Genomic DNA, 12,680 nt, shown 5'->3' on the forward strand with positions numbered 1-12,680 from the left:
GTGTTATTGGCGGGGCGGTCGGTAAGGGATTATATTTATAGAGAAATCAATATTTTATGGACTGTCATTGTGTTTCAGGTTTGAAGCGCAATCTACGTGTCTGAATTTGAGGTATGTTGAACCATCGAGGTATTGGTCGGAATAAGTTCAACATGGGAAAGTATTGTAAAATATCATGTATGTTTTTCATATGAGGTTGCTGAAGACTTTGCATTTCTTAATTTGTTTGTTCTGAGACATTAAAACTAGGATGAGCAGAATGTGAGTGGCACATCGTCAAGCAAAATGTCAATGTGAAAGGAATTGAAAGTATGATATCATTTTACAACTGAATATTACATAATCAATACCTAAAGTTCCAAAAGCCTACACAGTAAGGATGCCAACGAGTTTATGATCATAACGACTTTGGAGAGGTTCGCAATTAATAGTTCTTGGGTTCAAGTAGACAAACACTTGGTCAATGAAAACATGTCATTAAATTATTGTTTTCTTCGGAAGAGCCTTTCCTCTCCTGCTGTGTGGATTCAAGCCAACTAGACTTGGTTAGTTTGATCTAGACTTGCCTTGGCTTCCAGTAATAAAACATTCCTAAACAATTAAAAATTCCACAGTCATGGAGCAGGATTAGGGTTCAAGATTCAGTCTTCATAAATACTGCACACATTAGAAGTGTTCTCAACTAAACGTCTTTCACCTGTCTCAGCTTGACAAGAACTGACATACATCCACAACCGTTCTGTTGAGCGTGTTATTGACAGACACACATTCTGAAATATTCCTGTTATACCCGTTAGTGAAACACATTCACAATTGTTTCTGATTTACACGTCAGTGACACACATTCACAATTATTACAGATTTACACATCAGTGACAAACATTCACAATTATTACAGATTTACACGTCAGTGACACACATTCACAATTATTACAGATTTACACGTTAGTGACACACATTCACAATTATTACAGATTTACACGTTAGTGACACACATTCACAATTATTACAGATTTACACGTTAGTGACACACATTCACAATTGTTTCTGATTTACACGTCAGTGACACCCATTCACAATTATTACAGATTTACACGTTAGTGACACACATTCACAATTATTACAGATTTACACGTTAGTGACACACATTCACAATTATTACAGATTTACACGTTAGTGCCACACATTCACAATTATTACAGATTTACACGTCAGTGACACACATTCACAATTATTACAGATTTACACGTTAGTGACACACATTCACAATTATTACAGATTTACACGTTAGTGACACACATTCACAATTAATACACATTTACACGTTAGTGGCACACATTCACAACTAGTACAGATTTACACGTTAGTGACACACATTCACAATTATTACAGATTTACACGTAAGTGACACACATTCACAATTAATACACATTTACACGTTAGTGACACACATTCACAATTATTACACGTTAGTGACAGCACACGTTGCTGAAGACCAATTCTAACCCGCATCTTCACGGGTCCAAAGCGTCGATGACAAAGATGTATTGATAGTGTTGATGGCAAAGGATATCTAAAACAAAATCATGTGGAATTGACGCTATCGGCTGTTGTTTGCAAAGATTGTCGTCAGTCTGTTGTTAGTGGGGTGTTGACAATGCTTCTTTTATCGCTTCTAATGTTCTTGTGTATCTTCCCCCCAGCAATTACATCCGATCAGCTTCATTTCTTTGAAGTCTCTATCTATCCTTGTGATATTTGGAAACCCATCCGTTTTCATTGATATATGACATGCATAGATCCGGTATATCAACATGTAAGAGCATATTTCCCCTCTAGTTGTTCTCTCCGCTGCTCACTGCAACTTTGAAAGAGAATCCTGTGCGAAGAACCAGCCACCGCCTACCGAACTCCTCGCGCTGCCATGTAAACTCCGCACAGCGCCGTCTCCTCCGGCGGCCAGGTGTCAATCAGCTGATACAAGACAGACAAGCGTTCTAATGCCACATGTAAGTACTAATTATCCGAGTCAACTCATGGCTGTCTCCAAGTCCCTTCTAACACAGACAATGAGGGATCTGAGATTCGGTTACCACGCAGACCAGATTAGAATTAATGCTGAATATCATATGATAGCTAGCGTCTATGACACATGTCAAAACAAAGAGATAAATCCATTACGTGAGCTGTCACATCAAATGCCGAGTAACTTACCATGTAAATAGATGAATCTCCCGACCAAATGACGGGCGTCAGTTCCCAGTCTCCGAGCAATCTGCTTACGGAGGATGGAGATGATGATTGTTTATTTATTTGATATAAACATGGTACTTTACACACGCACATGCGAGTTGCAGTTTGTACTCCAAGCCAGCAACACCTCTCCAAGCCTCCAGAGCCTCCTCAAGCCCACGCACAGCACCGCTGATAGCAAGCCCAGGGAGAACTTCAAAGGTAATTATATAACCACTCACCCATCCATTCACAACAACCTACACCTCCTAATCAACGCTCACACCCAAGCCCAAACCTAAAACTACACTCACAAAGCCCACCTAAACAAACTCAAACACTTCAAATTAAAACACAAGCCCTCCAATTAATCTCTTAAAGCTTTAAACAACTCACAAACCCAAAACAACCAAAACACCGCAAACACTACTCACCCCTTCCAAAACACTCCATCCACAACCCCTCACCTCAAACACCAAAACTCACACACACATCCTATACACCCAATCCCAGCATGACAGACCAAAGACAAATCGAGATATGCGAAATATCTGGCATTACACCCCCTACACCTGCGGAGGCGCACAACACCTCCGACAGGGCAACACCCTCACTCATTCCCGCAGGCTACGGCGATGAAGACCCTCAAGCCTCCTACATGGAAACTCAACCCAGCACCCCACCTCCCCAAGCATGCAACTCAAAAAAACGCAAACTAGACGCATCGGCATCACCTACCTCACACACCCTCTCACCCGCAGCCCTCATCACCACATGGGCCCTCTACTTTTTTTCGGCCACCCCCTCAGTACAACTAGCTCCAACACTGACCATAAATAAAATAGGCATGTGGCTAAGGCAACAAAAAATCAATTACCTAAACATCAAACGTAGTTTCAAAGGATATCAGATAATCTTCCCAAATCAAGAATCCTACATAGCAGCAACTAAAATTAAACAAATATTCCAATTCACCGTAAATAGCTCTAAACCTAACTGGCAAATATACACTAGGGGAGTTATTCGAGTGCACCCAAGGGAAACCGACGAGGACCTCGACATATACGCCAAAGAAGCTAACACTATCCAAACCCAACCACAAATAACTAGCCTCCGCAGGATTAAATCAAACAGAAACGGGAAAACCACCCCCACACCTATTGTAATAATAAACTTCAAAAAAACAGCTAAACACCCTGAAGCCCCCAAACATATCACTTTCGGCGCTAACCATAACTTAGAGGTCAAACCATACATCAAGCAAGTAAAGCAATGTTCTAATTGCCTACAATATAATCACACCGCTAACCAATGTACTTTCAAAAAAACTAAATGCAAAAACTGTGCTCAAACGGACTGCCCAGGCATATGCACACCCTGGTGCATCCACTGCAAATCCATAAAACACTCATCACTCTCGAACCAATGCCCCCACAGACTATCACTCACCCAACAGGCCAACAGACATATAGACATAAACACGGCCAAAATCCAAACCAAAAAACCCACACCGCAAGCATACAAACCACTACTACCAACACCACCCTCAAACAACAACACTCACGCACGCAAAACAGTATACCCAGTCTCCGTATGGGACCCAAATCAGCGAGACGCATACACCGCAAATGAAATAAACACCCCACACATCCCACAAACTCACACTCTCACCCTCCCCGCCTCTCACCCTACAATTACCACATCTACACCCGCAAGCAAAACCCAACGCACAACGACCACCACACAACCAGCACCAACACAAGCCATCACAGCCACAAGGGCAACAACACTCCCAAACCTACAGGCAACCCCCGAACACCCAGTCAACAGGGAAACTACAGAAACCACTCAGACTCTCGCACCCAAACCCAGCATGCAACCCACCACCGAACAGATTGACCAAACTAAAGACAACTTAACCGAAGAGGACCAGTACACATCCTCAGAGGAAATAAACGAGCTTACCTTGTCAGCCCCAAAAACCAAAAGCTATAGAAAAAAACTCACCCAAAACGTAGCAAGCAAAAATCTGAACAACTTAGTCCTCCTACTAGCTTACGTGTTAAAGCAGTCTAATCCAGAAGCCAGCTCCAAAGCCTTCTTTGGTGTAGCACATAAACTAAAACTCGTCACCACCTCTTTCGAACGTTTCAGCAGCAACCTTAATAACCTACTAAAGTAAATACCTAAACCAAGCCTAAACCAAACATAAATCCACCCATTTTCCCAATGGAAGGCCTAAACATTTTTCAATGGAATGCCAATGGCCTCGCCGGCCATGGTTCTGAACTCAAAGCTAAATTCAAAATAGATAAAGGTCCCCATGTAGCTTGTATTCAAGAAACCAAATTCTCACATAAAACTAAATTCAACCTACCAAATTATAACGCAGTGAGAACCGACAGGTCCAAAACCATGCCAGGCAGAACAGGAGGAGGTCTAATCATCTACGTTAGAGAGGATATTAACTACGAGGAAGTTAAAGTAAACACTCCTAATCTAGAAGCTAATGGAATCCAAGTCACCATCAATAACCAAAAAATAAAAATCATTAACATCTATCACTCAACACTAAAACCAATTAAAGATACAGACCTAGATGTCCTTTACCAATTAGGAAATAAATCAACCATCTTCCTAGGAGACTTCAATGCCCATCATCCTACCTGGGGCATTGCAGATAAACTAGACAACCATGGACAACTAATATCAGAGTGGATCGAAAAAAATGACCTAATACTATTAAACAATAACCAACCAACTAGGTACGACAAAACCCACCACACCATGTCGGCTATCGACTTAACAATATGTACGCCAGACTTAGCACAAAGTCTGATGTGGGACGTCCACCCAGTACCTCTAGGCAGCGACCACTTTCCCATAAATATAACCCTAGGAAATATAAAAATACCAAATCAAACCCCTAAACAGGAACCTAAATTTCAGTACAAAAACGCCAACTGGGACCAATTCCAAGAATTATGCAACGAAGCTAATCTAAACGATTTAGAAACAACAGACCCCGAAACATTCTGTCAAAACCTAACTAACTTCATAATCAACGCAGCCAAATCCGCAATCCCCTTCAAATCATCCAACCCAGGAAAACCCACTGTCCCTTGGTGGAATGAGGAAATAGAGCTAACTAGACTAAAACGCAAATCAGCTTTCAACAGAGCTAAACGAGACCCCTCTCATCTCAAAACAGCTCATGAACTTAACCACCAAGTGCAAAACCTAGTTAAAACTGCTAAAACCAAAAACTGGAAAAAATTCTGTGAGGAGCTAAATCACCACACCGACGCTAGGAAGGTGTGGCGCAAAATTCACGCCATCCGAGGCATCAAACGGCACAAAAAAAGCCCCAATATAAACAACTCAACTAACCCCACCCAAAAGGCCAACAACCTAGCCAAACACTTCTCTAAAGTTAGCAGCAACAGTAACTTCAGTAAGAAATTCCAAGATAAACTAAATAAAGAAACCAAATTCTCCAAAGAAAACAGACAAGACAACCTAGAAATAAATCAACCTTACACCATAGAAGAACTAAATCACGTACTAAACAATAGAAAAAAAGGAACAGCCCCTGGCCTAGACCTCACCTCTTACCAAATAATCAAACACTTACCCACCAAACTACTCCAAACTTTACTTAAACTATACAACCTAGTCTACCTAAACGGACAGGTCCCATCCTCATGGAAGGAAGCTCTAGTAATCCCAATACCTAAACCAAATAAACCAGCAGATCAGGCAAACTCCTATAGGCCCATCTCCTTAACCTCAAATCTCTGCAAAATAATGGAACTTATGACTAAAAATAGGCTACAGCACTACCTAGACCAAAACAACATCATAAACCCTGACCAAAGCGGCTTCACTCCTGGCCGATCAACTCTCGATAACCTTGTCCGACTAGAACAGGATATAAAAACAGGACAGTTAAACAAGCAATACACCATAGGCATATTCCTCGACTTCTCTAAAGCTTTCGATATGGTATGGCACCAAGGGCTAATACAAAAACTAAAAAAAATAGGACTAAAAGGTCAAATAATAAACTTCATCCAAGATTTCCTAAACAATCGCAAAATTACCGTGGGTATAGACCATACACTATCGGACCAGTGTCCCCTAGAAAATGGCACTCCCCAGGGCAGCATCCTCAGCCCAACCCTCTTCAATATAATGATAAATGATCTATTCGAGGGCTTATCCCCTAAACTAAACACTTCAAAATTCGCGGATGACGGAGCCCTATGGATCCGCACTAAAAGCATTAAAATGGCAGAAAACTTAATCCAAAAATCTCTAAATAAAATACAACAATGGGCAGACAAATGGGGCTTCTCCCTTAACTCAGATAAAACAACAGGAATAGTATTCAAACATAAAAACATGAAACCTGCCTACCCAATCCTCCAGCTAAACAACCAAACAATCAAATTCCAAAAACAAACAAAATTCTTAGGACTTATTTTCGATCAACACCTCACCTGGGAGGCTCACGTCCAAAACCTAAAAACTAGATGCAGCAAAGACCTTAACACATTAAGATGTCTCACCGGCTCTAACTGGGGAGCCTCCAAAGATACTCTCCTCTCACTATATACAACACTAATTAGATCAAAACTAGACTACGGCTGTGCCATATACAATACCCTAAACAACTCTCTTTCTAAAAAACTTGACTCAATACAATATCAGGCTCTCAAACTAATTACACGCACCCAACATGGCACCTCTTACACCTCACTTCAGGCCCTTACAGGAGAAATGCCACTAAATCTACGCAGGGAACATCTAAGTCTTAATTTCTGGGCCGCGTCCCAAACAAACCCTCTCATCCAAAACCTAATTAACCAAAACATTAGCCCAAGAAACCAAGCTCTAGCTCGCAAACACCCCTTACTCACCCCAATATCCCAAAGAATAACTAACTACCTCAATGAACACCAAACTCAAAATCTTAAACAAAACTGCAAAAAATCAAATATCTTCACCCCTAAACTCAAAATACCCCAAATAGACACAACGCTAGCTAACCAAATAAATAAACAAACCGACCCAAACATAGCTAAAACCACCACACTTGCATACATACACGAAAATTGGCCAAATTGGTGTCACATATACACTGACGGATCTTCAGACCCGATCTCCAACCACACAGGCTTCGGAGTCCATACCACACAACCAGTTATATCCACACAATCTTACCGACTCCCTAACAACCAATCAATATTCACGGCCGAACTTATGGGCATGGCCTCAGCCCTGCATAACCAACAATCTAAAAACAACAAAAAAATCCTAATTCTCACTGACTCCCTTAGTGGACTACAAGCCCTCCAAAACAAAAATACCAAAAAACGACCTAAATTAATAAACCAAATACTTAAAAGCTCCAACGACCTAACAAAAGCAGGCAAACAAATAACCTTCTTGTGGATCCCCGCCCACGTAGGAATTTACGGCAATGAAAGCGCCGATAAAGCAGCTAAATTATCTCTCAAAATACCAGAAATAAGCCTAAACCTACCCATCTCAAAATCAGAAATTAAAAGTGTAAACAAACAAAAAATAACCAAAAAATGGCATAATCAATATCAAAACTCAAATAGCCAAATAAAAAAAGTGCTCAGAAAACCACTAGCCAAACCTAAAATCCTACACCCCTCTAAAAAAATTGACAGATTAATTACAAAACTCCAAACAGGACACACCAACCTAAATAACCACCTAAAACAACTTAAAAGACACACCACAGGCAACTGCCCCCACTGCAAACAACCCGAAACCACAGAACACGCACTCATTCACTGCACCCACTATCAAACACACAGAACCACACTACAAACCGCCCTCAATCTAAATAAGGTTCCTACTCTAGATGAAATACTAAACCCTCAAAATAAACTAGAAAACTTCAAGGCCCTAGGCGTATTCCTAATCAAAACAGACCTAATTAAGCGCATCTAAAAATTAATTAATCTACCAATCCAAAATCCAATAAACATACAAACACGTACCTCACCCGGCTCCCTTAGTTCCCTCCTCCACCCACCTCGGCATTTATTCCAAATTTAAAAATTTCAAAAAATCAATATAAGCAACCCCTAAAAGCCCCCTCTTGGGTTGCACACACCACTTTCACCCTTCTCGGAATACACTAAATGGTCCGGCCAGGCCCGTGTGCGAAATACGCTGTAGTCGGAAAGCGCACGTTAAATCTTTTATATCAGTCAGTCAGACGCACATGCACACGCACACCCACGCGCACACGGAAACGCACACACATAACATTAGACTGAAACTTAGTTTAAGAGATAACATTTCTTAAAAATAATGGTAATATTTTTTTTCAGTGAGAGCCTTTCCTGTTCAACTGTATTCCATGTGGAATCAAGGAAACTAGACTTGCTTTAGTTTTGGCTAGACTTTCCTAGGCTTTCAGAAGAAAATATATTTGTTCTTCAGTCATGGATAAGGACTAATAAAACATGGGTTATTTGTGTTCTTTATACAATTACATTGCTTACCTTATATCGACATACATCCACCAACCCCACTACATCAGAGGCTATGCTCTACATGTTCAACCATTGATTTTGAAAAACACTACATAAGTCACTGTACCAAACACACTCAAGAAAAATATACTCTTTGGAAAATTATCCAGACAAAATGTAAAGGTAAATGTCCACAGTCATGAAAACAAATTATTTCACTACATCCTGTCAAATAATGAAGCCATCAATATCAATTGCATTTGTTTCCATGTCTACCATTTCAAACAATAAATAACAGTTGACATTTTATGTACATGTATAATAATATCATCAAAAATGAATGAAAGAATGTATGTATGTCTGTATATACGTACATGTATATATGAATCATAATGTTTTGTCATTTTTACGAATTGCATTTGTCCCGTAATGGAATGTCTCTGCAATAAATATTATCTTATCTATACACAATTTATTCCGTATATGATGAAGTCGGATATAGCGAACTAGTCGCAGCTTTGACGAATCCAATGTTATTGCCCAAGCAGTGACAACAACTACATGTATATAGTTGCATGTGAATGGCGTACATCTGTTTTATCGAACTCTAAGAATTTTTCTCAGTTCTCATATTGTTTCCATATCATTATATTGTTTACAAATGACATTGTCAGAATGTGCCTCCTTCGCACGTGGTGTGTTTTGTGTACTTACTGTGCATATATTTTGTAGTTTGTAGAATGTTACACAATCAACATCTATCTTATCTTATCCCCGTGCATTCGTCACATGCGAAGTCGAGTGTAGGATGTGACCTATTTGGATAGAAGAGTGAGTGAGTGAGTAAGGTTTTACGCCGCTTTTAGCAATATTCCAGCAATATCACGGCGGGTTACACCGGAAAATCCTGTTCACACATTGTACCCATGTGGGGAATCAAACCTGGGCGTGACGAGCCAACACTTTAACCACTAGACTACCCCACCGCCCCCTGGAAAGAAGAAGAAGAAGAAGAAGGAGAAGAAGAAGACGATTATGCATATAAACACCCACAGGGTACAAAAGCATGAACATGACTAGTTATAACGGAAAGTTATAAACATTGATATCGACAATGTAATATACATATTGCTATTGTTAAAGCCTAGAGAGAAGACGCAGATTTTGTTCGCATGAACATTTTGTAAATAAAATACAAGATAATTCTTGCCGAAGGCGCTGGTGGATTTAGTAGTATTGTCAGTGATATGGGTGCATAGCTAAGGCGTTGATGATATAAGTACCAGTCTCAGCCTCTCTTAGTTGAGAGGGCATATGAACAGAAGGTGTTCCTCATCTTCTATTTCGTTAATTAAGAATGTTACAAATGGTACATATTCTTTCAGCAGATGGAGTGTTCGAGTATCTTCCTCTCTCAATTTTAAAGTCGTGAGCACTGAGTCTTAGCCTTGTAACTGCTTTGGGGGTGTTCTGATGAGGTGGATCTATCTATCTATCTATCTATCTATCTATCTATCTGTCTGTCTGTCTGTCTGTCTGTCTATTCGTGTCGATTCCAAAATTGAACAATTAGTTAACCCAGAAATCTGTACATAAAAGAATTTAGTCTGAAACCATCAACCAACCAACAAATGGTATACATTTGTACTACAAAGCTAACTAGGATTACAAATGAATACAAATTACTGCACAGCAATTACGATGTCAGTACACAATAGAGTGGTAGTGCAATATGCCTTGACAGTATAAAATGTGAGAACAGTGGAAATCACAATGACCAGAATAATACTCACCTCGCCGCAACAGTGGTCAAGCTTCCGAGATAGACCTAGGCTGAACACCAGGGTGAAAGGTGATCTTCACACGAAAGTTGGGCTGGATGTAATGTCAGACGAAATGTGAGATGAGATATGAGACAGGGACGCGCCCTCTCCACTTATATAGCCTAACCAGCTTCCAGCACTTTCTACACAGTGCCAGACCAGTCTAGTGTCACTTGAACATCACAGAATATTCCACATGTTTCTATAACACTTGATATCAATCCATGCTATTCCAGAAGTTACCGATAAATATAATAACTTCCTCAATACTGCTTATCTGAAATAGTACTACACTCCTGACAACATTGTCCAAATACAAGGCAATGAACTTCTACTGAATCTCAAAAGAAGCAATGTAATACAGTTACAATCATTGTTTAACAATAAATTACATTGCCACATGACACTATTCATCTACCATTATCTATCTATCATCTAGTTGAGAATGAAGAATTTAATAGATCTATGTGGCTGAAGTGGAAGTATGTAATTGATCCTACTTGCGAAAGAAGCATTTTAAAACATGATATGCGGAACTATGAAGAAGCCATATATTTTTCCTATATACAATATTTCTTTCAATATAACTATGTGAGGGGATATATTAAATTTATACTTTCCATTTACGTAATATGTTCTTGTTAGTGTATGATGGCGTGACACACTGCGTTTATATAAATGTTTATCATGTTTTTTTGTCTATAGCTACTGTTCTGTAACTGAATGTAAAGCGAAAAATATACCTCATTTCGTCTTATCTTACGGAAACGATTTATGGCATATTCAGTGTTTCCCGAACATTAGTGAACACTGAAAAGCCGCGTGTCAGAGACACAATTCAATTACCTTGTATTAACATGGTATACAACACTGCAAAACTCGCAAAATGTCAGGAGTTTAGTGCAGATAGATTGAATTCTGACACCTGCAGATGAAATATATCACACAAACCTTGATTCGATTTGTTCGGAGATTTCTGACCTTTGATAAAAACATTCCAATAAACGCACCCAAATGCAAAACGGACATGTATGTACTCAGTAGATGAAATGGCTGCACAATCAATTTTTCCTGTAACTTCAGCAGTCTTCTTATCTGGAGAAGATAATCGTATGTCTTGTTGGTTTGTCAATGTAGTCATGGTCACATCTTATATATGCCAAATTATTATTGTAATGTCTGAACCCAATCCCGTGTGGGTGTTCCGAATATATATTTTCTTCTACTACTTCTGTCCTGAGCGAGCTGCGTAGGGGAGGGGGGAGGTGTGACGTCACTGCTCTAGCTGGTCCCATCTTTCCGTAGCGGAGAACCGCAATATCTTGTGGCATACTAATACCTTTAATCGAAGGAATCTCAAGTCTAAACAACCAACGATTTAACTCATGATGGGATCTGACTGGGTCCGTTTATTTATGCCCGCCTTATGCAAATGAAGATGAGTCTTGCATGGGAAAGCCATTGTTTTGATGCATCAGTTTTAGATTCGCATCTTTCACCCGCGAAGATTAGCCATATGCATATGAGGTCTGGTGGGGGCATTAATACAAAGGGCAATCGCTGCCCTGATGCAGAGGCCTTGGAGACGTAGCATGATCACGCAGCACGTCACATGGAGCGATGACCTCTTGGAAATAGATTGAAGAGTTCTTCGCAAGGGGAGAGAATTATGAAGCATTGTGGCCAGAGGTCAAGCAATTTTCTGCCGAAACATATTAGACTCTGTGGAAGAAGCGGTGTGCACGCTACAATATCGCGCTCCCCGGCAACCTAAAATTGCCCTGTCAAACTAACGACCACTGGTGTCGGCAAAATGATGAGACGGGGCGAACAGGCCGTGGGGCAGCCTGCTCAGCCATTATCCTTGGTGTCGAAAGATCGTCTGCTCCAGTCATCAGTTTTGTATACCTCAGCGCCTAATGTCGGATAATGAACGGTGAGCCTGACAGGTGATGGTCTCTCGTCCAACTTTCACGATTGCACGACACTTTATGACGGCTGCGTGTTCACACCAACAACAGTTATCTCCCCTGTTCATTGACTTTCAGTACCCGCTAATCTGACAACTGAAACTTTTCTTCAAACTTCTGTCAGGTCGCGATGTTAA

At 40.3% G+C, this 12,680-nt stretch overlaps 1 protein-coding gene across 1 annotated transcript in view; it reads left to right on the forward strand.

Annotated features, from left to right (window-relative positions):
• Positions 1 to 2,324: 2,324 nt before the first annotated feature.
• Positions 2,325 to 12,680, forward strand: part of LOC139467522 (uncharacterized) — a 70,971-nt gene continuing 60,615 nt past the window's right edge. The window contains exon 1 of the mRNA XM_071249057.1: positions 2,325 to 2,454. Within this exon, the coding sequence (XP_071105158.1) occupies positions 2,325 to 2,454 (130 nt within the window). The remainder of the gene's footprint in view (positions 2,455 to 12,680) is intronic.

This window comes from Haliotis cracherodii, unplaced genomic scaffold (genome assembly GCF_022045235.1).
Source record: "Haliotis cracherodii isolate W230 unplaced genomic scaffold, xgHalCrac1.p SCAF_2, whole genome shotgun sequence".
In the NCBI taxonomy this organism is placed as follows: Eukaryota; Metazoa; Mollusca; class Gastropoda; order Lepetellida; family Haliotidae; genus Haliotis; species Haliotis cracherodii.